Genomic DNA, 27,674 nt, shown 5'->3' with positions numbered 1-27,674 from the left:
TCTGCATAACTTGTCCCCCTTGTTTCAAACATGCCTCAAAAGTCTAAACAATATCTATAAGTAAAATCAATATTTTAGGTCAACAGTAGTGCTGGATATAAAGTTCTCCAATGTATGTGTATGTATGCATAAGAGGTAGTGATTGATGTGATATAAAGTAGATAAAAATTTTGAATTTTTTATATTTAAAAATATCAAAAAAAAAAAAAATTGTGTTGTAATGATTTTTTAAATTTAAATCGAAATAAAAAAATTATTGATGTGATATAAAAAATAAAAATATTGTAGAGGTTGAAAAATAAAAATTTGGCATGTCCATTACCAAATAAGGCCGGCCTTGTTTGACAAAGTTTTTGGGTCTCTCCCTTTGCATTCATAATGTTTTCTTTCTTTTAAATGACAATACACACCCATGTGTTTTTATCTTTTTAATGCTACAATCAAATAGTATATAGTATTGGAAAATTGAAGGAAAACCATGTATATAGATCTAACTATTTCACACTCCAAAAATAGAACTAGTTTGAAAGCTCACAAGGTCTCCTTTGGCTGGTCTTTTTTTTCTTCTTTTCTTTTTGACTTTTTGAAATCAAAGAACATTGAAGAATTCCATTGTTTTTTCAATTAGCACTAAATTATATTACACTTTGTTTGTGAATTGGTTAGTAATTCTCATTTATGAAATATGCAGAACGAAGGTGATCGTGGTTATGACTATTTTATGTGGGTTGACGAAGAAGCTATGGTCCCTATGTCACAGTTCGATGCCCAAATAGCTGATCAGAAGAAAGGTTTTGAAACTGAACTGACGAAGTTGACGTTGCAGATTGCTGCTGAAAAGTGCAAAAACACTAGCATCGAAAAAAACTTAAGGATGTCATTGACCACTTGTTTGATCTTAGCTTTTTTGTTGTTGTCTTGTTTTGTTAATGATAGGGAGAAATGTCATTGCACTGTTAGTAGGGTAATGTTGTCGTGAGAGGGAGAAACCTATGTAGTTTAAGGACTATTATTTAGTGGGTTGTATTAAAGTGCGAAACCTATGTGTTAGTAGGTATATGTTTGAGATGTTTCAATTTACTGATATGGCAATTTGATGAGTTTCAATTGTTTGTACATTCACCTATTCCAACTGAATTTGTTCTATAAAGTAGTGTTTACACCTAATCCTGGTCTAATTGGTGTTTTTCCTATGCAATTGTAGTTAAGAGTCTGTTCATGATATAAGGAAATGATTTTGGGAAATTAAGTTCAATTTTCTATCACAAATAACAATGGTTTTATACACAAGGTAAATGTGTCTAAACATTAACCATATATATATTACACATCCAAAATGACCAAATTGTAGCATTCACAAGGTAAATGTGTATACCATTACCCATACATATATTACACATCCAAAATGACCAAATTGTAGCATTGACAAGGTAAATGTGTCTACCATTACCCATATATATATTACACATCCAAAACGACTAAATTGTAGCATTAACCATATATATATATATATATATATATATATATATATATATATATATATATACACACATCCAAAATGAGCAATTGTCTCTGTAGTAATCCCTTTCCTTGGATCTAATATTTTTGTCAATCTGGCTTCTTTCTTTTTCTCTTGTTAGCCTCCATTACTGCAATTGTCTTCTCCACGGTCTGTACAATAGTTTTACCTCTTCTTGCAGGCATTGATGTATATGCAGTGGTACGCCCCAACTGTGGTTACTATAGAAGGTTTATCAAGGGATATGGACCCATTACTGCTCCATTAATTGCCATGTTGAAAAAGAATGCATTTACTTGGGATGAGGTTGCCAAGGAGGCTATTCAAAGCTTAAAGTAACTCATTCTCCTGTTTTAGCATTGCCCAACTTTGCTCAACCCTTTGTTATATAATGGGATGCAAGTGGAGTAAGGTTAGGAGCAGTTTTGATTCAGAACAATAAGCCCATTGCTTATTTGAGCAAAGCATTGAAGGAAAGAGCTATTCTTATTTCCACTTATGAAGCCCATTGCTTATTTGAGAAAAGCATTGAAGGAAAGAGCTATTCTTATATCCACTTATGAGAAGGAGCTGCTAGCTTTGGTGACTGCAATTCAGAAGTGGAGACCTTACTTGTCGGGACAAAGTTTTGTAGTCAGAACAGATCAACAAAGCTTGAAATTCTTGCTAGAACAGAAGGTTGGAACTCCTTTCCAACAAAAGTAGATAACCAAGTTGTTGGGGTATGATTTTACAATATAATTTAAAAAGGGCACAGAAAATAGAGTGGCAGATGCTCTCTCTAAGAGACAAGGATGGACAGAAGAGGTCTCCATTGCTCTTTTATCAATACCTACTTCAGATTGGTTGCTAGGTTGCAGAATCATTATAAAGACGATTCACTTATACAGGAGCTCGTTACTAAGTGGTTGACTAATAAGTTGAATGCTGATAAGTATGCTTACAGAGAGGGTTTGATGTTTTATAAAAACAGACTCTGTCTTGGGGAGGATCCAATCATTAAGGCTCAAGTGTTATCTTTTGTTCATAGTGACCCTATTGCAGGTCACTCTAGTTTTGAGAGAACAATGCAAAGAGCCAAAATGGATTTCTTTTGGAAGGGAATTAAAAAAGACCTTAAATAGTTCATTAGCGAGTGTGAGGTTTGTCAAAAGAATAAGCATGAGAACACCTCTCTTGTTGGGTTGCTACAGCCACTCATAATTCCACTTCAGATTTAGTCTGATATTTCCATGGATTTTGTTGAAGGTTTGCCCCTCTCCAATGGACATTCTGTAGTTTTGGTAGTGGTGGACAAGATGTCTAAGTATGCTCATTTCACTTCTTTAGCTCATCCTTATACTGCATCTAAAGTTGCTCAATTGTTTGTGAATCACATTATTAAGCTCCATGGTATGCCCACTTCCATTGTGTCTAATAGGAATCCCACTTTTACAAGTGTGTTTTGGAATGAGCTGTTTAGAATACAGGAAACCACACTCAAGATGAGTACAAGTTATCATCCATAAACGGATGGACAAACTGAGATTGTGAATAAGAGTTTGGAAAATTATCTGAGGTGCTTTGCTCATGATAGGCCTAAGCAATGGGTAACTTGGTTACCTTGGGCTGAATATTGGTATAACACTTGTTGGCAAGCATCCATCAAGATGACACCCTTTGAGGCTGTGTATGCGAGACTACCTCCTACGTTGTTAACCTATGTGCCAGAAACTACTTAGGTGGCAGCTGTGGATGAGATTTTGAAGTCTAGCGATGAAATTCTAGCCCTATTGCAGCATAATCTTTAGCATGCTCAATAGAGAATGAAGAAATATGCTAATTTGAGGAGGTCAGAGAGGACTTTAGACATTGAACAGCCGATGTATCTCAAGTTGCAGCCTTACAGACAGGGCTCCTTGGTTACTCGAAGGGCCTTGAAATTATCTTCTAGATTTTATGGTCCCTTCTCAGTGATTAAGAAAGTGGGGGAAGTAGCTTATGAACTGAGTTTGCCTTTCAATGCTAAGATACATCCTGTATTTTATGTTTCACAGCTCTAGCCTAAGTTTGGGAGCATCAATATTGCTATTCCTACACTGCCTCTTGTGAATGGAGATGGAATTATTCAGCCTGAACCAGTGGCTGTATTGGCAAGAAGGTCTAGAGCTAAAGACAATCATACAATCACTGAAGTTCTAATCAGGTGGGCAGGACAATCTATTGAGGATGCAACTTGGGAGGAATTTCAAGCTTTGAAAAGGGCTTATCCACACCTTGTGGGCAAGGTGTTTTGAAATGGGGGAATAGTGTCATAGGCTATGAAGATGAGGTTGAGTGGCAGATACAAGAAGATGATGATGAGATGAGCTGGCAAATGTATGAAGATAATTCCACGTGCAGTTAGCTTCCAAAAGGGAGTAGTAGTTAAGTCTGTTAGTTGTTAGGAGGAAGTTGTAATACAGTTAGGAGGTTGTTAGCTTGTAAGAGAACTATAAGTAGTTCTCTCTTCATTTGTAAGGTTTAGCTTTTGGAGTTGTAAGGTTCATTCTTGAACTGGGAGAAGTGCACTCTCGAATGTCCTAGGAGGTTGGGCTACCCTCGAAGTAGTTTTTTCAATTAGAATCATCCATTCTTTCTCCATCTTTTCTTCTTTTCTTTCTTTCTTGCTCATCTCATTACAGTGCAACATAACAGCACTTTAACAGATTCGTATGTACCTATTCAAAAAAGCCTTGTGTATGAGAGCTCATACTCTTTTGTTACAAAATTAGAATTGAAGGGAAGATCTAAAAGGTCTTGAGAGCAAACCCTAGCCTCCAAAGGCAAACACCATCCCAAAACCATTCTTGAAGTTCAACTCACCAAAATATACGTATATAGTAAAACTAATTATCATATAATTGTTGAGCATTTCAAAAGAAAATTGTCATTATTGTTGTTCGTTTCTTTATTAAATTGCATATATAACTTGACTCTACTACACTAAACACAAGCCATAAGGTAGCAAGACAAATTTGGGTACCTCAAAGAAAGTACACCTTAGAGAGCAGAGAGAGAGAGATGAGAGAGAGAGAGAGAGAAATTCCACAAACACAAGTTATTAATAGCATAAACGACACCCCATGATACTTAATTACAACCAAGTTAAAATAATAGTACTAGGATGGGAACCCTTTATCAGAGAATTACATTAACTTACATATGATATTGTAAGCAACCTAGAAAACTATGAATACAAAGGTTCATGAAGTTTCTAAGTCGCTCGACACACCTTAAAAACAAATAACTTAAAACCCTTCTTAGATGATAATAGGAAGAATGCTCTATGATTAGTCTACTATAGAGCAAATCCTAGAATTGAAATATTTCATTTTGTATTGTTAGTGGGTATGAAAAATTAGTGGTAATTGGTGCAAAGTCAGGCATTCCTGTGTTCTCTTCTACCTGCACAAAAATAATCTCCATTTTAGCTAGGTCGGTCAAGATTTCTTTTTCTCACACCAAAAAAAAAAAGTTTCCTTCACAAAAAAATAATAGTATAAAATTTACATCAATCTTTCACTACCTTATCTTGGAGATACTTATTTGCAGCTTTCAGCATTTCTTCCTGCAATACAAGAAAAAAAAAAAAATCATGTATTAATTAACACATATAGACAAAATATATAGATTGCAATTGCATGTTTTAAATTATTAAATAAAAAGGTAATAAGATGAAATGAATTAGTTCGTGGTAATTAACCTTATTCCTCAAAAGTTGAATCTCTTGACACATAACGTTGATCTGTAGTTGTTGCATGAACATATATATATCATTACAACTTGTGAAAATAAAAAAAGTAATATAATTAACATTAATACTTAAATAAAACAGGTCGGTCTATAAAATATTCATACGTACCTTTGTTGAACGTATGTTACAAATCCAAATCTCAAGATGCTTTTCAAGCACAACTAATTCATCCAAAGTCATTGTCCCAGCTCCACCGCCAAACATATACCTGTTAGAATATGCAAATGATTCATTTCGTCTTGTGAAAAATTAATTAATATATTTTTAGTTTTTCACTGGGAGCTCAAACTTAAATAACTCTTAACACTATTTTATTCTATATTTTGTAATGGTATCAAAATGACGTCTTAGAGGCTAGAGCTATAACGCTTCACCCCAAATGACACATAATATTGTTTGTTTTTGGCTCCCCAAAACCAGACTTCCCAGACAGTCTGGTTTGATTATCTCATATTAAATAACTCTTAACACTATCATATGCATTATGTAGGAAAAAAAAAATGTGCCAGAAGTAATAACATTTTATAATCTATATATTTAATTATCTCATGTACATGGTTTTGTATAAGTACTTAAAGAGTTAGTCATAAACCACTTGTAAGAAAAATATATTTTTCATATTTTATTTTATAATTATATCCAAATCCCTAGATAAATATCTTGGTTTCATCATAACTTTTAATTATCAACCTAATGTTTAGTGTCTTTTCCGTTCACACGCCTAACCAACAATCACTATCAAAGACAATTTGCATCTTATCACAAAAGTTATCAAACTCCATGCACTATAACCCTTATGAGAAATGCTGTACATATATACCGTAAAGTGCTCACTCCTTAACGTATCAGTGAAAATCATGTTAAATGTTACATGTACTTTTATTTGTTATTTCATCTTGTTATGAATAAAATCACACTATAAGCCCATCAAAATTTGGGCCTTAAGGCCAATCACAAGCCCATGGAGGTATTAATTAAATAACAGGAGATATAATCTAAGTGGGGGTCTATTGGAATAATCTGGGTCACAGAATCCTACTTGTCTAAATTGGAGTAAGATCCCAAGTCCAATTACAACTCCCAGGATTCCCGAATCAACTCAAATAAGAATAACTAGTTCAAGTTTACCTCAACTCTTCAACATATAAATAGGCCGCTACACAACTTACAAAGATATCTTCTTACACTCTCTCAAAGCTCTCATATACGGAATAGAGCTCAATTAGTGTAGATTGAATTATTGTGTACCGAGACTTAGGCATTGGAGTTTCCTGGCATAGATGCCGGCGAATCTAGAATGCCCCGAAGAACGTGTAGTCCACACCGTGTCGAAAATTATTCTAATACGTACATCTAATCGTGATTTTCACTACTACATAGTACTATGTGTAGCACTCCTATAAGGCTTATATGTCCTATTTATTGGCTTTTAGTGAGGAAAGCCAAAATCTTTTATAGCATTTGAAATCGCACCTCATAAGATATATTCTAAGGGTCGTCCATGTGACGAAAGCGACACTGTTGTACCTCAACACTTTGCTTATGCTTCCATATAATCCTTTGATTTTAATCTAGAGCTTCCATATTTACTTTGAGAAAGGATGGTAAAGTACTAAATTATCCTAATTTAGTTCACATACCATAGCTATTACCGTGTACTGCACTTGTATTGTAATAAACTCTCTATAAATAACAATTTTATACTAAATTAATCAAGTTAATATAATAAAAATGTAACCATTTGAGCTTTATAAATAGTAAATTAAGTTTAACTCTTGTACACAATTTTCATGAAGTAGGATATAGTATCGCACAAATATATAGTTTAAGCTTCTTTAAATAACATTAATTTATCACGAATCATATAGGGATCCATTAACTAAAAGGTCTATTCAAAGAACACTTATTTTATGGGGCAAATTAATAAACTATTTTAATATAAAATAATTGTAATTAAGGATGAAGGTAATTAATTAAGGTCTCTAGCTAGCTAGTACCTGAGGCCTTTTTGAAGTGTTTCAATCTCTTGTTTCAGCATGTTAATTTCCTCTTTTGCATCCTAGAGAAAGATATAAGATTAATACACATTAGTAAAAGTACCATACGGTAGAAAGAAATAGCTAGCTATGTGCACACATATATGCATGAATAAATATGAATGACTGTTTTAGGAGTTTCATGAAGCCTTGCATAATCAAATAGACAGCATATATATGGAGATTTTATTATATATTCCCATTAATTATTCTTGAAATAATCTTAGCCATAGAGTGAGTACTGCCATGGGATGCAAGTCATGAGGTTAGCCGTCCAAAAAGGCTGTAAATTAATAAATGTTTTAATTACTTTTATTCTTTGGAGAAATGATTAGGAGCAGCATTAGATACTGGTCAATTAGCTTTTAGTAATAGCGATAATATTCGTTTATATATATATATATATAGAATACAGAACAGTTTTTGGAGGATGTGGAGCAAAAGCAGTAACATGACTTTGTTGTGTGTGTGTGTGTGTCTAAGAGAGAGACAGAGTACATACCAGAGGAGGTGTTTCAATGGGTGCATCAGGCTGAGCCCCTCGGGTAGATTTCATGTACCTCTCGATAAGTCCTTGCATGGTTCTTGCATAATATATACAAACAAAGCAAATTTCAAGTTTTATGGTAAATAAATGAGTTGGGACAACAAAGCTATGGCTACGATATTAATGTTATGATTCTATGAAAACACACATATGTATATATATTGAAAGTGAGAGAAGTAACAAAATTATTACCACTTATTTCAAAACGAAATTAGGATTAATTTAATTTTTTAGAGAAAAATGAAAAATCAGTACTCCTTGTGGCCCTACGTATTTGTAATAAGTTCTTTATGGTATAAAAATGTTTTGAGAGTTAATTTTATGTTGTAGGAACAAGTAACAAATAGGTCATTGTACTCAACTTCTGTCTAACTGTTTTACGAAAACCGACAAATTACAAGCAACGTAACTCTAATGGGTTTTTTACGAAAACCGGCAAATAACAAGCAACGCAACTCTTATGGGTGACACGTGTCATAATCAGATTAGTGTTGACGTGGATATCAAATTCTAACAACAAGAAAATTAAAAGATAAAAATAAATAAATAAATAAATTGATAACATGAATAGATAAATCAAGACGAAATATATATATAAAAATATATAGATGAGAAACAAACCCTTTGGTGGTGAGTTCATAGAGCTTTCCATGGGAGGAGAAAATGACAACTCCAACATCAGCATCACAGAGGACAGAGAGCTCCTTAGCCTTCTTAAGAAGCCCTGCGCGGCGCTTGCAGAAGGTAACCTGCCTGTGCACGGGGTTCTCAATCCGCTTGAGCTGAACCTTTCCACGAGCCATTGATGATTGATTTCTTCTTCCTTAATTAATTAGCAGTTTTGGTAAACTTGTCTGCAGACAACCTCCCACTAGTTTGAACTAGCTTCGAGGCTGTTGCGATTTTGCTTTGTCGCAGAAAGATTTTATGACAATTTGCCTCTTGGTACGAGGGGGCCTAAAGCCTTATATACCTCCATGGTTCCATATCTCTCTCTCCAGCCGAAAAGAATAATATTGGTCGGCAGCTCTGCTTTTACATATCACTAAGCTTTGTTTAATCTTTCACATCACTCCTTTACATATCACTATGTTTTGTTCATATTAATTCTCTCACATTATCACTCGCTCTTCACTCTTCACTTCTCTCTGTCTCCGTCTGTGTCTCTCTCATACGCACAAACTCAATTTCTTTCCTTATATATATATATATATAATTCTTTTTTTATTATTATTAATCAATTTTTTTATATTCAAGTTTTATTAATATATTTTTTTATTGACCGTGATTATAAATATTTGTAAAAATAGAATTTGATATATTATCAAAATATCAAATTTTTTTTTTTTTTTTTTTTTTTTTTCATTTGCTTAATTATCTCATCTTTTTCCTAATTCTTTTTATGTTCTTTAGTAGGAATTGTCAATAATTTGTCATACTATACTCTAGTATCATTAAGAATCTGATTATCAACCATTTCATATTATTTATTTCAATATTGTCTTCTGTTTCAGTTACAAAGATTTATTGTTGAGTTATTAAATTTGAGGTAATTAATTATTTGTGTTACAAATTTATCAAGAACCTTTTTTTTTTTTTTTTTTTTTTTTTTTAAATTGAATTAATTTTTCTCTTTTTCTTAAGCTTTTCAATCTAGATACATGTTTTCTAGGAGACATTTAAGATTAGAAAAATACTTATTTAAACAATAAAACCTATAACACGATGATAATCGATCCAAACTCAGAACAAGGTCCATGTCACCTTTTTTTTTCCTAAGTCCTAATAGCATACCAAGGCATGCATGATCACCTTCTCTTATTTTATTTTTCCCAATGCATGATTCACCTTCTCTTATTTTTATTTTTTTGCGTATACTAAAAATGCTATTAATTTGCAGATATTTCCAGCTGAAAAAAAGAAAAAAGAAAAAGGAGATTGATTGTGGAAATGAGTTGTTTATAATTTTCTTCTGTCTAGCTAGGCAGACATATTGTAGAGGCCTATCAGTAGAAGCTATGAGAGACCAATGATTCATGGGATAAATGAACAGAGACCGGGAAGTAAGACGTACAGTGTTTTAAGGTTTTTATCTTAGGAGTTATCATATTGATGGGACCCAAACAGAAAGTAATTGTCTAATTGAAATGATTATCTTTAATTATGTTTATCTGGGAGAGAATGATCTTCTCTGGTTCGTTTGGACTGGAGGGGATCCGGCCAGTTCCTATATTACCAGAGATAATTTGTATTATCAAAGACATTATTGTCCCTGATAATATAGGAACTGGATCCCCTCTTATCCAAACAGACTGGAGAGGATCCATGTCCTATCCAGAGACCCTACAAAACGACATGACGTGAAATAGTTGCGGAGATGGTAGAAGATTACAACTCCAAAGTATTCCTCTTTATCATTCTATGGTTAACTAAAGTATTTGTTTTTTATTCGTTTTCTCATATAATTTATGTTAAAAAGTTTAAGTTGAAATTAAATATTTAATTATATTCTAACACCCTCTTTCAAGTGTGAAATTGGTCAAATAAAAAAAAAAATAATAATAATAATAATAATAATTAAAATAAGTGGTGATCAGGTGATTGAGACAAAGTTCAAACTCAAGACCTTTGATTATAATAAACGCTTATTATTATTTTTTTTCAAATTTATTTAAAAAAATGCTGTCCATCACTATATCAAAAAGGAAGTAAACGTGGGAGCAGTTAAAAAAAGAAAAGGAAGAAAAAGAAGAGTCTAGTCAGCATGCAGTTTGCATTTTCATGTGCAACCCATCGATTTAATTTGATCTTGGGAGCCAATGAGCTGCCCATGCTGGGTTGCTTTTTGGAACAACCTTTTCCTAATTTCTTGGCCTTCATGTGTAGCCATTAATTTGTATTTATATTTTAGGGTTTAGGCCTCTGAAGCTAATTAAGAACAAAATTCAAGCTTACTAATGACTTGCAGCTTTCTGAGCTTAATTAGTGCATTAAAAAAGCCCTGAAAGGTCAGGTGAGCCACCACCACTCTCCCATTTCTTCTTTCTTTTTGTTATTTTTTCCCACTTCTCTTCTCTCATCTTAACTTTGAAGGCAATTAGAATCTTGTCAAATCACTTATAGTACTCAACAAAAGTCCTAAAACATATCTTCTCTTTAATTAACATGTAAAGATGATAGGCTGCATGGACGAGCTAGGCTTAAACAGTTGCCACGTGGATATTCTCTATAGAGGATGCCACGTGGACTCAAGGTATAAAGCTTAATTAGATTCCATAATCTTTTGCCAAAATATAATTGAATACAGCTTGATCAGGGTAAAAGTTAACTTCATTGGCTTTGGAATATAAGAGCGTTTTCTTAATTAAATCAGTTTTTTATTTGTGTTGCTAAGCATACAATTTGGTGGTGGACACTACTGTTCTTAGTGGTGTCATTCATATGCAGTTGAACATCATAATTCATATATATGCGCATATATATATATATAAATGTTGGATATCAGGGGAAAATTATGAGGAATGCTTACAATCTCTTCTGCATGATACTCTTCCAGTCCCTTCTGAATGATATATTCTGGTGTGCCCTCTAGAGAACTTGACGGAAAAAGAGAAAAGAAAGATAAAGCAGATATAGTAGATCTCCCACATTCATGATCAGTTGCAGTACTGTGAAAGAATCATAGATTAAGATATATATAGGCAATAAATAAATATATGTTAGATCGAATATTTGACAATTTTATCTGGGAATTAATTGGTGTTTAATGAGGGGAATTAAAGGTATCCCCGTAAAGCACGCTCTAAGCCGTCCATGTAAATAGATCAGCGGCATTGTTGCACCTTAACAATCATTCTCTTAACGTGACACCGATTCCTTTGACTCAATTTCATGACCTTGACTCTAACCATTTCATTTGAAAATCAATTAGTGTCGGTAAAAGAAACCAAAGTCTTTTATATGAGTAAAGTGACATTGTTAAACAATATGTAGAAGCACTAGGCACCTGAATCCTGAAAAACGGGTTGTGTGTGATAGACAAGACATATATATAAAAGACAGCAAGTTGGTACACTACGGCCTTAATTTGTAATTAATCTAAGTGTACAGGCTGTTTTGTGAAGGAAATGTGATGGGAGAATATTAGACTAGGATTTATATGTTGAATGAACTGGTTCCTGATGTCGGCTTTGTTCAAATGATCATCAACTGTGGTGGGCACGGGCAGAAAATTTTAGAATAAGGGGCACAAAAAAAATTGAGAATACCTTTTATATATAAATGTGTAAAAAACTTGAGCATCACACACACACACACATATATATATATATATATAGAGAGAGAGAGAGAGAGAGAGACTACAAAGTTGAAGAAAATCAAAATAAATAATTTTAGTTATTTATTTTAAATAAATCTAACAAAAGTAAAGAGTGAAAATCATTGCACCAATTTTTGAGAGCATGGTACAAGGTGAGGTCAAGAGTTAATTAATTAGATTTAGGATCCTTGTTAATTTTTTTTTAAGAAAAAAAAGTAATAATAAAAAGGAAAAAGGAAAGAAAGAAAGCAATCGTATTGTATTATAATAAGCTAGCAAGCAAGTGACAAAGTCTCTGATGGCAAAGATGAATGGATCATATAATTAATTAATTAGAGATGGCATGATATGCAAGTAAATTGTTGTTTATGAGAGAGAGAATGCCTCATACACACCACTAGCAAAGCTTAATTCTAGTTTGCACTTTGCACCAACCTAGAACAATATATTTAAGCAGAAGATACATATTCTGATATTCAAGTACATATATCTATATATATATACATAGTCAATTCCAATTTATTGATATATATAGCATTCTTAGCAAATTGTTTTCCAGATTGGTAAAGTAGAACATAATTTCAATAATAAGAGAATTTTCTTTTTTTTCTTTTTATTCTCTTTTGATTCCTAGTTTGACAATTAAAAAAAGAAAAAGAAAAACCTTAGCTAGCTAGCTAGCTAGCTAGCTAATAATTCATCACTTCCTCTCTTAATTACATCTTGGCTTTCACAAAATCAAGGCTTAATTGGTCTTTCATGGCACCAACTATTGGGAATACAACATTTTGGTGATCCTGGCTACAGCAGCCCAGAGTATGCTTATCATGTTTATAATTAATCACTTGATTCGTTATTGATGACCCATTGAATTAGTAGCTAGCACCCACAAAAAATGAAGCCCCTTTAATGACCTTGACCAAGAAAAAACAGATGGCGCTTTGCTTTTCCCTCCATTTAGTCAAAAGCTTGGGAATGGGGGCACAAATGTGGCGCGTGGCATGATGTTGATGTTGATGGATGCAAAGTGCACACATTGAGAAAAAGGCCGGCAAAAGGCTTCCTTGACCATGAGCCTCATTTCAAATATAATGCCACTCCCCAATGATTTCATTTCAACTCTTATATATATATATATATATATATATATATATATATATTATGCATTGAAAACAGCTTCTCTTCTTTTCTCTTAAGATTATCCGTGCAATTTAAACAAGGTATTTGCACTAAGAATATGTTTAGAATTGCTTTTGAAAAATAAAGCTTTTAAATTAAAAAATGTTTCTTGGCAAAAGTTTTATTTTTAAACTTTTACTCAAAGTGCGTTTTGATCATTTTTTGATTTTTTTGGACTCTTAAAAGCGCTTTCAATTCCTTTTGCCAAACGTGTATTTTTTTTTTTAAACGAAATTTTTAAATGTTAAACGCACTTTTAGATCCTTTAAACGCACACCCAAACAAACCCTAAATGCATTGAAGAGTAATTATTACATATAAATCAAGAAAAGAAAATAATAGTGGAAGGCAGGGTTGTTCTGAAGATCACTTTCTTTGTGCTGATAAACATTAATCTAACTTTTATATATGCATATATATATTGTCCAATTGCAGCTTTTCTAATGGCCAAGATGCCCTAATTAATGCATGTCTCAGATTTTGTTAAGGATTTGCTAATTATTACAGAAATGCAACTATGCAAATCAAAGATGATCTTTACATTTTTCTCTCCCTCTTAATTTGTGGAGTTAATTAATATAGCAATAGCAAATGATGCGAAAGTATATATATATATATATATATATATATATATATAATAAAGAATTAATGTTAGAGAATATTCCCATAACTGTTCCCACATGTTCTTGTGGGAACAAACTATAAACCCAATATTGTTCTATCAAAGATTCGAAGAAGACACTGTTCACTGTAAAGTGGAGGGATGCATGCAACAACCTTGCTGTTGTCAAATCAAATATATATATAACATCCATTCCACAGTTCCACTACATCCTAGATACTCTTCCATCGAAATATGTGGAAGGAAAGAAAAGGCCTCCTTTTTTCTTTTTCTTTTTTAATTTTATTTTAAGCTAATGAACAAATGCACTTACTCCTAGAAATGCAACATACAGCATATTAAGTTATTAACCGAGACAATCACCTACCCTTTTGTACTTTTGTTTTTCCTCGCCTCTTCCGGCGGAATTCCAGTTTCTAATGAAAATCATTAACCTTGAAACAGTTGAGTGAGATGATATGACACATAATTAAGACAAAACTCAAACTGTACGTTCAATATAAAAGTACAGAATTTGATTGAAAAAATAAAAAAGAAACTAAAACCCTCGCAATTAATATATATAGCATGCAACTTGCATATAGCCCTTGAAGAATTACTCATAAAGTCGAGACAATATATAGGCATCGTACATCTAGCTTTGACAGTCTCAAGCCACCTTTGTCTCTCACGGACTTTTTGTTAATGCTAATTAAAGTGGATGATAGGCCTTCAAGACTTCAAGCTCTTGCATGCATAGGTGATTGCTGTGGACTGATCAAACCGATCGATTGTGTGAAGATGATGGAAACTAATGGCACCTCCAAATGAGAACAACAACAAAAAAGAAATAGAAAAAGAAAAAAACCCTTCAAATGAGCTCCTGCTTTTCTTTTTATCTTAATTACTAAACCCAAAAAAAAAAAAAAAAAAAAACAGCATCCAAATGAATGATATTTTCCGTCAGATCAGTCATTCATGAAAAGCATTGATCATGATTTTGGTATCCATATATATTTACGAGTGACTTTCTATACATATATGGTGTTATAGTAAGAATAATTCCAAAAAACAGAAAAAAAGAATAATTCAAGTACGAGAGTGGTGTTGATTTTGGTATCCATATTTACTACTTACAATGATGCATAATCAGGTCCAATTAATTATTATAATTTTTCTGTTGCTATTGGGTAAATACTAAATATAATTTATAACATGAACAGTACTCAGATTCCCAAATGGACAGAGAATACAGGAAAAATGAGAGCCAATCAAATATGAGAGATTCTCTAAGCTACTTTTAGGCTCTTGTGATAAATTAATTAATGAACTAATCAGCATATATATATCACACTCCGACAAAAACGATCGAGGGCATCCAATTAAATTAAATAAATAAAGCTTCCTCATTTTTATGCTTAATTATCATCCCTTGGTATCCCCTTATGCCTCTTCTTTTATTTCTAGGGCTAAGAAAAGAATTTTGTTTCGTAATTTATGTTGCTCAAAAGGGTTTTCATGCAATATGTGTACGGGTTAACTAACTCTAATTGAAGTTATGCTGGAATCCAAGTAGTATTCAGGATTAGAAACCTTAATGCTTTTTAGTACGATTGTGTATTCTCTTTGGATTATGATCACCCATATCCTTTCTCTATTGTGAATTATAGTTTTCTTAAGAGAGGGTTATTTTTGCCTATGAATAAAGCCCATGTTAATGAGCTTAATTATATATATATACCCTCATTGTACTCCAAAGCTAGTTTGAGGTTTCATAAGAAGTAGGGACCTATACAATATTCTAAGAAATATTAAATAGAGTTCTTGTAAATTTTGGGATATAAATAAGGAGACACCCAAAACTTAATTATGTGCACAAGATTTCACAATGCTATATGTGATCACTCAACGAACTGAGAATTTTGACCGCAGTAAAGGTCTCACTTATAAATGCATCAAAGTGATCTCCACTTCACATTTGAGTTTACGATCCTTATAAGATTTAGAATCAAGGTAAAAAAGAGTATTGGAGTTTCACATCATTCCTTTTAACAATGTACGTTTTAAAGGAATGACAACTCTAGTGGTTATTTCAGTGCAATGTATCCACAACCAACATACCAATCAAAAGTCACCACTTCACATGATTAAGATAGATCATCATTATTAATCTATTATTGGTTCCTGTTAGTGATTTTGATGTATATATTGGTTCCTGTTATGATTTTGCATCTTACTTCAAAAACTTCTCTGTTATTCCTCTAGGTTAAAATTGAGGTAAATGTATAAAATAAATATTATTGTAGTTTTACTTCTTGACAAGTCATGCTTTCAATAGACGCCTTTTCATCATAGAACCATTGGGTCATGCCAATTTATAGGAGAAGGTAGTGCTTAAGTAATTTTGCTGAGTCGAGTTTTCCCTGCCATCCATTGATTGCACATAAACATCATTCATAGGTTGGACATAGTTTTTCTCTAAACTACATTGAAAGGACTTTCTGTCACTTTTTTAATTGAATAGATACAATTTGAAGAAATTTTATTAAAAAAACATATACATCTTACATGGTATTAAAAAAAAATTATGTGTTTCTTACATGCTAAATGACATGTCATTTTTATAGATACTTCTTCCACCTCAGTTTGAGAGAAATCTTTATTGTATAATAATTTAACCAAGTGTTCTTGTGCTCAATATGTAATAGCCAAATGGCATTTCAAATTATTACTCAGGCATATCAGCTCCACCAAATGTGCAACTCTTGCGCTGTGAAGTTATTAAGAGTTTTTCTTGCTCTTGTACAATACAAGACAATACACACTAAAAATACATTGGATTTAAAAGAGGGGTAAATTTAGACAATTTAAATTCCCCTAGGCTCCTTTGCAAACCTATGCAGTGTCTTCAAGAAATGGATAATCAGTATAACCAATAACAGGATCAAATGTATAGAATGTTTCTTCGTTGTGCTTGTTGAGAGGAGCATTGAGCTCAAATCTCCTAGGCAAATCTGGATTGGCTAAAAACGGACGACCATAAACAACAAGATCTGCACGGTTTTCAGCGATAGCGTTGTTCCCATCTTCCCTGTTATAACCCCCAACAACAAGGAAAGTACCCCTAAACGCCTTTCTCATTGGCAGAAGACTATGTGGGGATTCAACTATTTCATCAACTGACTTCATTTTTGGCTCAACCATATGGCAATAAAGAATCCCATATTTGTTTAAAGACTCCGCCATGTAAAGTCCCAATGCTTTTGGATTAGAATCTCCAAATTCCATATAGTCTGCAAAAGGAGATAACTTTATTCCAACTTTGTCCGCTCCTATCTCATTAGCAACAGATTCGACTACTTCCAAAGCAAACCGACAACGATTTTCAAGAGATCCACCATATTGGTCTGTTCGATCATTCACTCCATCTTTCATAAACTGGTCAACCAGGTAACCATTAGCCCCATGGATCTCAACTCCATCAAAACCTATGTATAAGACAAAAACAATATTATTTTACACAACAAATAAGTAAAATGGTAAATCTCATGTTTGATATTAAAAAAACAAGAAAATTAAAAAACAATGGTGCAATAAACTCATTTCAATCATTTCATGTACCCATATACTCTTGTCTTGTTCATGTAACAGTAAGATTATGGACCTCGGACGACATAGGCAAATATTTTTTAAAACTAAGAGCATATTTAGTATGCAGAATGATTATTCTATTAGAAAAATGAATAACTATTATTGATAATGAGAAAATGTGGAATAGAATAACTCTTTTCATTAAACTAAGGACACATGATTAACTCATTGCAATTGATAAAAATTCATAAAATACCTAAAATTTATTTATAAACAAAAATAGTAATAATAAAAACAGAGTTAGATGAATATTAGCCTTTTCTCATCATCCTGAACCTTCAATAAAAAATACGAACAAAAATCAGATTTAGATGATTTTCACATATAATTTATTCAATTTTCTGTTTGGTTGCAGAGAAAGCGTAAGAGAAGAAATCAGAACACAAAATGAAAATTTTTTCCTTCAAATTTCTCCGTTTTTGCAGTAACCAAAGGGTCAGCTAATGGAAAAAGGTTTCGGATGAAAAAACAGAACCCACCCGTCTAAGATCAGATCTTTAAGATCAAAAGGGCGAAGAAGATAGTGCTGTATGAATACCGTCTCTGTTTTTTTTTTTTTTTTTTTTTTTTTTAATTTTTTTTTTATTATTATTATTTTAGGTGTAATAAAAAAAAAAAACGAAGGATTTCTTCTAGAAAACCAATTTTATTCTTCAAGGAGTAACTATTCCTCTCTTCTTCTTCTTTTTTTTTTTTTTTCTTTTTAATATAGAAATGGCTATTCCTCAATTTAAGGAATCATCATTCTCATAAAAAAGACTATTCCAAGGCCTAAGAGCCTATTTGAAATTGCATTTAAGAGGTTTAAAAGTGTTTTTAATACTCAAAAAGTCCGTTTGAAGAAAAAAGTATTCGAATAAAAAAATACTCGTTTGGTAAAAAAATTAAAAGCACTTTTAAAGGTATAAAAAACCTAAATATGACCAAAAAAATACTTTTGGCAAAAGCTATTTTTGACTTAAAAACTCTATTTATCAAACGAAATCCTAAACAAGGACCTAATGTACAACCAAACAGCCATTCCATTCTAAAGAGCTATTCCACCTAGTAAACTTGGAATTTTTCCTTGAGACGGAGCCTTAATAACAATAGGAGGTAGTATGATCTGTGAAACTAATTCAAAATGGTAGATTGGAGTGATCAGATAAAAATTTATCTTGCTAAAACTCAAGAGCAATTTTGACTGCTCACAAAATTCATATTTATTTTATGAAATGAAAACTTACCAGCTTCAATAGCATTCCTTGCGGCAACTCTAAAATCATTAACAATTTGAGGAATTTCATCTATCCTTAGCCGCCGCGGAGGAGTCGGCTGTGAGCCATCGATTGGGGTCATAGGCTTGTCTGTAGAAGAAATTGGAGCTTGCCCATTTGGCTGAAAATCTGCATACAACAATATGAAAGAAAAAGAAATATCCAAATTAAAATTAGTCTGAATTTTTTTATTGTAGACAATGTAGAGTGTCCATCGCATGCATTTGGAAAGAAATCATTAACCACCACTTAAAAAAATAGAAAAACAAGAATTTAGATCCGTTCTAATTAAGTACTTAGAACAGGATGTTTCCTCACAAAGCTCCCAGAAAAAGAAGATTTCCTTGAAGAACTAAATTTGCAACAAATACAAAAGTTCAAATTGTCAAGCCAATGCAGTAGTCCTCCTCGAAAAATATGTTCCATTTCAAATATGACACTAATTACGAACAGAGGGAGTAGGATTCTACAAACCAACACAAGGATATTCCAGCAGTCAATCAAAACTTCCATCTAATATGAATCCTTACTAAATATGTTCACATGCAATGCTTTCTTCTGGATCATCCTTAGCAATTAATAGTTTGGAGCCACAATTTGTAGCCCAAAGCCACTCATTTGCTTAATTATCATGAATTCTTTAATACTAATTTTTTGCCATGAATAGAAAAAAAAGGAGGTGTTTAGTCAAAGACAAACCTTGATTTGAAACCCTCCCCACATGCCAAATCTGACAAAAGAAGATTCCACCTTTGGCATGAACAGCATCTACGATGGGTTTCCATGCTTCAACTTGCTCTTTTGTCCATATACCAGGTGTATTAGGATACCTTTACAATATCAAAGAAACCTAAGAGTTCATCAAATTTTCAAGGCAAGAAAGGGAACACTCAAAATGGAGATTGTCTCTCAAGTGTGGAACATAGAAAGAACTTGCCAAACTACTATAATTAAACCTACCCCTGAGCAGTGTCAGAAACTCCAGTCGCTTCAGCTATTAAAAAACCGCCTTTAGAGGTTCTTTGAGAATAATATAAAATAGCATGAGGCTGAGGAACGTTGGCATAAGATCCCAATCTGGTCATTGGTGCCAAAACTACTCTAAAAATATAAAGCAAATGATAAATTAACTAAATCAAGCAAAAAATCTCTCTTCTGAAGAAAATAAAATTATCCAAATCACATATGTATTTTCCGTAGCAAGCTGGAGAAGAATAAACAAACAATTCATTTATGAAATGATTAAGGCAGAAATAAGGACAGCTTCACAATTTCAGCCGTGGACCACTCAATTATAAAAATTAGATGAGATTTGACAAATTGAAGAACAAACAAAAAATTAAGCATCACCTAATAGAATTGGGAACAAAAGTTTTTGTGTAATATAATGCTTTTTCCGTGTGAGTAATACAATAACTAACTCTCAGAGACACAGAAAGTAATTGATATAATCTACAGTAACTTTTTCTTCGGTTCGTTTATGATTAAAGGATAACCAGATTACAGTGTAAAACAGATAGATTTCAAAGAAATGCAGCATCGGAGTAGGGGAGAGGAAGCTAAAGATCCTCTAGGCCCTCTTTCTAATAAAGTACTGATTTACTTGTAAAAGGAAATAAATACAAAAGAAAGAGATTTTTCACAAACACCTTTCCTCTCACACTTATGAAACACATTGATCTTCATGTTATGACAAATCCACAGAGACACACACCAATCAAAAGAGCTCATACACTAGAACAGGTACAGTCATTATACCAACTGGGATTTTTCACGAACACCTGCTCCTTACAAAACCAAAGTAGACAGAATAATACCCATAACATGATTGCAACCAAAAAACGAGCAAAACCCATCACATATAATGATAATTCAGACCATTAGCACAAAAAAGAAAAAAAAAAAAAAAAAAAAAAAAAGAGAAGACTTTGCAAGGTGCACACCTATGAGACAGGTTGTACTTCCCCAGTTTGTAAGGAGTAAGCAGAGGAATTGTTGGAACTTCAGCTGCCATTTCTAAAATGATTCTATTCCTTTTCCTGTTCTTCTACTTTGCGCTCGTACTTTGCCTGCCAAGAGAAGTGGAACTGAAAAGCGCGCAATACCCAATTGGGTATTTATGCAAACGCAAAAGGATCTGCAAAAAGATGAAAAATTTTAACCAAGCCCCCCCCAAAATCCAATAAGAAAGCAGGATGAATCCAATTGACAATATCACGTCCTTTTCAAATCCTTTTCATTACATTGTTACCCGTCGGTGATGTCTGTAAGATGTATTATAATATTGAGAGAGAGAGAGAATTGTGAATCCATATAACACCAAAAATAAAGATGGAAAATTGACTTTTAACAACCTTATCACAAGAAGGAGTCATTTTCAAATGGCAAGTGCGCCTTCAATTTACAAAAAACAAGAAATATAATTAAGCCCTCGTCCCACAAAAATTGCATGGCTACCGCAACCACAAGGCCCAATCGTTCACACACAATTAGCTAAGCACCCAATATATCACAATCTAGCTATACCCCCAAAAAAAATTTGGTTTGAAATCATCCCTGATTATGTGTAATCACTAATCACGGCCATCGAAATTTTGATACCATTTATTACGGTAGGTTGCAATCCAACTGAATCCGCCACCATTTACTTCTTTTCATAAATGGCTTTGCCTAATAACATGACCTACATTCAACCGGTTCCATTCAACAGTGGATCCCACTCACAAAATTATTTATTTATTTTTTTGCCCCCTTTTGAAGCTCAAAATTTTTCTTTTGCACAATTATGAAAACGGAATTTGTCAAACTACTCTAGTCGCGATCACGGTAGGCCCCCGTTACGCCACACGGTAGAGTACCACAGTCCAACCCAACAAGTTGAAAAATCGATCGGAGCCTTCAAAATTTCTAACCCAGGGGTAGTGTGGGTATTTCGTTAAAAAAAAAAGAACAAAAGATCGGAAACGGAATCGACGTAATAAAATATAAATCTCTGATTAGCTTTTAATGATTAAAGGTCAATGGTATCCTGGTTAGAAGGGAGGGAAGGGGGCAATGGTTTCCAGGAGGTAGTTCAATCGGCTGGGACTACACATAATGAAGTGGAGGTTCAACTTCTCCTCTTGTGCCGACATATCAAAAAAAAAAAAAAAAAAAGGGGGAGGGAAGGGGGTAATGCAGTCATTTCATGTCCAATGTGGACAACCACAACCCACTCCAAATTCCAAAATTTAGCCGGACGGACAAAAAACAACTTGTTATCATGATCGTCTATATGTGCAGATGTTCAAAAATTTCTGCATTGCTTGTTTTATCTTTTTCTGTAAATAAACATGGTTTATTTATTTATTATGTATCTTTCTGTGCCACTTTTTATTATTACTGAGACAGAGCGGATTTGGCTTACATGCTGTTATTAAGATAACAGCATGTATACTGTAGTTTAATAAACGGTCAAGATTGAATTTTTCAAAATATCTCTTTATTTTCTCTTTCCTATTAAATGCTTCTAAAAATGAGTCAACTTTAAGATTCAATCTTAACCGTTGATTAAACTACAGCATACATGCTATTATTAAAATAACAGCATGTAAGCCAAATTCGAGACAGAGAGGCCCGGGTGAGGTGATTCCTCTTCCTCCCATCCAACTGTCTTAAAAAAAAAAAAGGGAAATAAGAAAAAAAAAAAAAAAAAAAAGGAAAAAAGAATGAAGATTCCATGTGTAAATAAAAAGAAAAGATTAATTAAAAAAAAAAAAAAAAGAAAAAAAAAAAGAGTACATTTTTTTTTTTTCTTGAGATTGACAAGCAGATCCCGACCATGTATTCAACGTTTAACCACCAGTAGTGACCGTTGACCCATAAAAATTGGGTTCTGTTGCTGAATAATTTTTTAAAAGCTAATTTTCTTGTCCTTATCGTTAATCACGACAGAATAAAAGCTAACAACTATTAGAATTATTAATTATATCAAATTTACAAGCCGTATATAAGATTTTCCGCTGACAAATTGAAACAGCCAAGAGTCAGACTTTTTTTTTTTTTTTTTTTTTAATTTTTTAAATTGAAGAAGAGAAATATTAAAAGAAAATTTAAATTTAAGGTATTAGCATTAAATTTGAGGTATTAGTATTAAATTTGAGGCATTAACACCAAATTTAGGATAATAAAATCAATTTTTGGTGATACTATCCCTAAAGGATTAACCTTCCACCCAGTGACGGAGAGAAAGTAGGGCGACCCAGGGGCGGGCGCCCTCGGTAAAAGAAAAAAAAAATTAAGTAATTTTACGTCTAAAGTTGGAAGACGCCCCTGGTAAAAAAATTTCAAAATCCTTACTACCCCTGCAAAATATTTTTACCACCTTAAAAAAAAAATCTCAAAGTCTCAACTCCTCAGCATAGTAAGGCAATACTTATACACTAAACAAAAGAAAAAAAAAATTAACCTTACCCTAAATCCCTAACCCCTCTTCCCGACTCCAACTTGTCCTGCACTCCTGCGGCTCAAGAGCGTTTCGTTTTCAGACTTACCGACCGTCGAAACTAATCACTAGCTTGGAGAAATCCAATTCCGTTGAAGTGTGGGGATTATTATTCCCTCCAAAATCAAACACAAAACCTCTGCTCTTGCACTGTAATAGGCTAATAGTCGTGGATTGTGCAGCACTCCCATTGAACTTGACTTGCTCAGCCGCACCATCGGCATTTTCACCTCCACGGTGCCACCCCCGGCTTTCTCCGACCCAACAAACACCGATTAGCGACAAATAACCAGTCCGGCAGTCCTGGCTGTGGCTGTCCAGATTTGAGAGACTAAGACCGAGAGTGGGAGAGTGACCGACTCTGTAGTCTTTGTGAGTATCTACTCTTAACAGTTGCTTAGCTTGCTTTACTGTTTGTAAATTGTGAATATATTCGGTTCCTAGGGGATATCAATATAATTGGTTGGTAGTGCTTAGAAAAGTGAAAAATAATGAAGAAAGTGGAAGAATATATTATTTTTTTAGCTTGTTTGTTGCTTGTTGCAGAGGATGTGCACAAAAGTCCAAGACCCACGGCCCCACAGCCTTCATTGTGCTTGTTCTTTGTACATGGTCATTAGTCAAATTTGTCATAACTCATAACTCATAACCAAGAATGGTCAAAGATTCAAAATCCTGCTTGTTTTTTTCTTTCCCCAATTCAAGAACTTTATTATTTATTTATTCATTTTGTAGATTGTAGTGCGGCGCTCCCATTATAGATGCATATTTCTTTTTTAATTGGGCAATTTGCAAACTCTAATATGATTGACCGAAATTTATGGAGCTTTTTAATTGTGATATATCTCTTATTTTCATCATTTTGTTTATCTTATTCTAATAAAAACAATATTGTTATTTTTTTTGTAAGGTGTGTTTTATATATTTTGGAATTTTGTCAAGCATCAACGAGTTTCAGAAGATTATTGCCAATCTCAGGTTTGCTCTTTTTATTAATTCATTTTAGGCTAATAGCTATCGGAATATGCTAATAATTTTATTATAATATCATTAGAGACTTAGAGTATGTTTCATTAGACATGAATTATTTAGTATGAGAATTAAAACTAATAGATAAATAATTTTTTAGGTTTCTGAAAATTCTTAGATTACATTATGAGCAAGCCAAAAACGATTGATGCATTTTTTAAGAAAAAAGATGCTGACTCAAATTCTACAATGTCTTCCTCAACATCCAATCCTCAAACTTTAGCTCCTGAGCAACGCCTTTCTAAGATGCCAAGAATTGAATCTCAAGTAGTTAAGTCATTTGACATTTCTACTCTACAACATGATCCAGGATTACGTCCTCAAATATGGGAATATCCTGTTAATCAACGGGATGAAATTGGATGTGCTTATCTTAAAGTTGGTCCGCATAGGTTCATTCATTCTAGTAGTTCTGGATATCCGTTTTCAGGAACTGAAAAAAACCGCCGAAGATTTCAATCATCTTGGTATAAGATGTTTGATTGGTTAGAATATTCTGATAACAAAGATGCTGCTTATTGTTTACCCTGCTTTCTTTTTGCTAAAAAGCCTACGGGGCGATTTGGAGGTTGTGCATTTACAATTGAAGGATTTCGTAATTGGAAGAAAGTCAATGATGGTACACATTGTTCTTTTTTGGCCTACATGGGAAATGGGCCATGTTCACCTCATAATAATGCTGTTAAGTGTTGTGATAATTTGAAGAATCAATCTCAACATATTGATAAGGTGATAGATAAGCAAACTTCGGAAGAAAAATTGAACAATCGATTGCGATTGAAGACTTCAATTGATTCTATTCGGTATTTGGCATATTAAGGATGTCCTTATAGAGGTCACGATGAAGGTCCCGATTCTAAAAATTGTGGCAATTTTCTTGAGTTGATAAAACTTGTGTCTAATTACAACGAGGATGTTGCCAAGGTTGTTTTAGAAAATGCTCCACAAAATGCAAAATATACTTCACATCATGTCCAAAAAGATATTTTACATGTTTAGGCAAAAAGGGTGCGAGATGCAATTCGTGAAGAAATTGGTGATTCAAAATTTTGTATTATTGTTGATGAGGCACGAGATGAGTCTAAAAGAGAACAAATGGCTATTGTTTTGAGATTTGTTAACAAAGATGGTTTTATACAAGAACGCTTCTTTGATATTGTCCAAGTTAAAGATACATCGGCATTGACTTTAAAGGATAAAATATCTGACGTTCTTTCTCAAAATTGTCTTGATATTCAAAGTATTTGTGGGCAAGGATATGATGGCGCTAGCAATATGCGTGGTGAATGGAAAGGATTATAGGCATTATTTCTCAATGAATGTTTTTGTGCATACTATGTTCATTGTTTTGCGCATCGATTACAATTAGCATTAGTTGCTGCATCTCGAGAGGTAATTGTTGTTCATGATTTCTTCTCAAATTTGAATTTCATTATCAATGTGGTTAGTGCTTCATGTAAACGTCATCGTGATTTGCAAGATGCTCAAGAAGAAGATATCGCACATTTGATAGCTATTGATGAACTTGAAACTGGAAAAGGGGCTAACCAAATTAGCACTTTGAAACGAGCTGGTGATTCTCGTTGAGGTTCTCATTTTTATTCTATTTGTAGCCTACTAAGGCTGTTTAATCCTGCTTGTTCAGTGCTTGAAAAGATTATAAATGAAGGATCTACTTACTCTCAACGTGGGGATGCCGGTGCTGCTTATGAAATGATTACATCATTCAAATTCATATTCAGTTTACATATGATGCGGGAAATTATGGGTACTACTGATTGTCTTTGTCAACATTAGCAACAAAAATCTCAAGATATCTTGAATGCTATGCAATTAGTTTCTAATACAAAAGCACTCCTCCAAAAATTGAGAAATGAAGATTGAGATAATTTTCTTGAGAAAGTAGTCTCTTTCTCCAAAAAATTTGAAATAGACATTTCAGATTTGGGTGCTCGTTATGTTAAAAAGCCAAGGTCGTCTTCAACGGGATAACATTACGGTGGAACATTATTATCATTTTGATGTATTCAATGCTATTATAGACTTTTAATTGCAAGAGCTTGATTGTAGATTTGGTGAAAGAGCAATGGAACTCTTGACACTTAGTTCAGGTTTGGATCCAAATGATGCTTATAAATCATTTAATATTGATGATATATGTAATCTTGCAGAGAAGTACTATTCTCTGGATTTTTCTGAGCAGGAAAAAATTATTTTGAGATTTCAATTGAAGCATTTTGAAGTTGATATGCTTAATCATCTGAAACTACAAAAATTGTCTTCCATTGCGGAATTATGTCGAGGATTGATAGAGGCCAGAAAATCAGATACATATTATCTTATTGATAGATTGATTCGTCTTGTTTTGACTCTTCCGGTGTCTACAGCAACTACTGAACGAGCATTTTCAGCAATGAAAATTGTTAAAACAAGACTTCGTAATAAAATGGAAAATGAGTTTCTTAGAGATAGTTTACTTGTCTACATTGAAAGGAAAATTGCTAAAAGCTTCGATTCAGATTTGATACTTGATGATTTTGTTGCTCTAAGGCCGCGTAGAATGCAATTTTAGGCCCTTTGTATTTTGTATTTTCCTTTACTTTTGTACTAGTGCTTACATGGTAACTGATATATCAATTTAGCATATATTTATGAAGTTGGATAAATATACTTTTTGTGATACATATATTGTGATATAATTTCTCTTCTTTTCTTTTTCCTTTTTGATTGTATTTACTATATTATAATAAAAATATAATATATAAAGAGAAAAAAAAATTATTTTATCATTATATTTTATTGACGCCCCCCGGTAGAATGAATTTCTGGATCCGCCACTGCTTCCACCCCTAAGTTTTAGTTTTGAATCCAAAAATAAGTTTTGAGATATTAGAAACTAAATATTAACTTATAGAAATTTAACTAACAAATTTTTTTTTTTTTTTTTTTCGAGATATGTCCGATGTTGGCAGCCGTATAGCAGGACTCATATAAACATATTCAAGTCTAGTCAACTTTATCACAAATATAAAAACACAAACTCAACGGATGAGAGGTTTTTTTAAAAAAATAAAAAGTGAAGAAGTGGTAGGGGATAAAGAAGTGTTTGTTGGGGTGGGGGCGGTGAGGAGGCGGGAGAGAGACGGGAGAAAGGAAGTGAGGATTCATCAAAGAGAACATGCCGAAAAATATAGATGCGTTTAGATGGAAGATGGAGACATTGATAGCTACGATGAGATGGACTGTAACCGAGAAAAACACATTCGGTGGATCGAAAATC

The 27,674-nt window shown here is 33.2% G+C and overlaps 3 protein-coding genes across 3 annotated transcripts; 1 reads left to right on the top strand and 2 right to left on the bottom strand.

Moving 5' to 3' along the window:
- Positions 1-4,701: 4,701 nt before the first annotated feature.
- AGL12 (AGAMOUS-like 12) lies at positions 4,702-8,763 on the bottom strand. Its single transcript, XM_059596395.2, has 7 exons — positions 8,499-8,763; positions 7,833-7,914; positions 7,292-7,353; positions 5,403-5,502; positions 5,244-5,285; positions 5,067-5,108; positions 4,702-4,945 (listed from the first exon to the last, which is right to left on the bottom strand). Exons 1-7 carry the CDS (start codon positions 8,678-8,680, stop codon positions 4,853-4,855), a joined length of 603 nt encoding a protein of 200 aa, XP_059452378.2. The 5' UTR covers positions 8,681-8,763; the 3' UTR covers positions 4,702-4,852.
- Positions 8,764-16,675: 7,912 nt separating this feature from the next.
- Positions 16,676-21,132, bottom strand: LOC132182828 (12-oxophytodienoate reductase 2). Its single transcript, XM_059596178.2, has 5 exons — positions 20,826-21,132; positions 19,843-19,983; positions 19,582-19,712; positions 18,853-19,011; positions 16,676-17,463 (listed from the first exon to the last, which is right to left on the bottom strand). Exons 1-5 carry the CDS (start codon positions 20,894-20,896, stop codon positions 16,871-16,873), a joined length of 1,095 nt encoding a protein of 364 aa, XP_059452161.2. The 5' UTR covers positions 20,897-21,132; the 3' UTR covers positions 16,676-16,870.
- A 3,451-nt stretch (positions 21,133-24,583) lies between these two features.
- On the top strand, positions 24,584-25,981 carry LOC148585930 (uncharacterized). The gene is made up of 3 exons (XM_088516833.1): positions 24,584-25,123; positions 25,394-25,676; positions 25,764-25,981. The coding sequence occupies exons 1-3, from the start codon at positions 24,584-24,586 to the stop codon at positions 25,979-25,981; spliced, it is 1,041 nt and encodes a 346-aa protein (XP_088372959.1).
- Positions 25,982-27,674: the final 1,693 nt, after the last annotated feature.

This window comes from Corylus avellana, chromosome 5 (assembly GCF_965113065.1).
Source record: "Corylus avellana chromosome 5, dhCorAvel1.hap1.2, whole genome shotgun sequence".
In the NCBI taxonomy this organism is placed as follows: Eukaryota; Viridiplantae; Streptophyta; class Magnoliopsida; order Fagales; family Betulaceae; genus Corylus; species Corylus avellana.
The sequence above is the reverse complement of the archived record's forward strand: the minus strand, read 5'-3'. Positions and strand labels throughout refer to the sequence as shown.

Bases quoted from the DNA above. Each gene is read 5' to 3' on its own strand.
- AGL12 (XM_059596395.2), bottom strand. From the start codon at position 8,680: ATGGCTCGTGGAAAGGTTCAGCTCAAGCGGATTGAGAACCCCGTGCAC. The intron at 5,503-7,291 runs GTACTAGCTAGC...ATATTCTAACAG, and splicing joins ACACTTCAAAAAGGCCTCAG to GTATATGTTTGGCGGTGGAG. The intron at 5,109-5,243 runs GTTAATTACCAC...CTTGTATTGCAG, and splicing joins TTCAACTTTTGAGGAATAAG to GAAGAAATGCTGAAAGCTGC.
- LOC132182828 (XM_059596178.2), bottom strand. From the start codon at position 20,896: ATGGCAGCTGAAGTTCCAACAATTCCTCTGCTTACTCCTTACAAACTG. The intron at 19,713-19,842 runs GTAGGTTTAATT...GATATTGTAAAG, and splicing joins GTTTCTGACACTGCTCAGGG to GTATCCTAATACACCTGGTA. The intron at 19,012-19,581 runs GTTTGTCTTTGA...TGTTGTATGCAG, and splicing joins GGGGAGGGTTTCAAATCAAG to ATTTTCAGCCAAATGGGCAA.
- LOC148585930 (XM_088516833.1), top strand. From the start codon at position 24,584: ATGTCTTCCTCAACATCCAATCCTCAAACTTTAGCTCCTGAGCAACGC. The intron at 25,124-25,393 runs GTGATAGATAAG...TTACATGTTTAG, and splicing joins AATCTCAACATATTGATAAG to GCAAAAAGGGTGCGAGATGC. The intron at 25,677-25,763 runs GTGAATGGAAAG...GATTACAATTAG, and splicing joins TGGCGCTAGCAATATGCGTG to CATTAGTTGCTGCATCTCGA.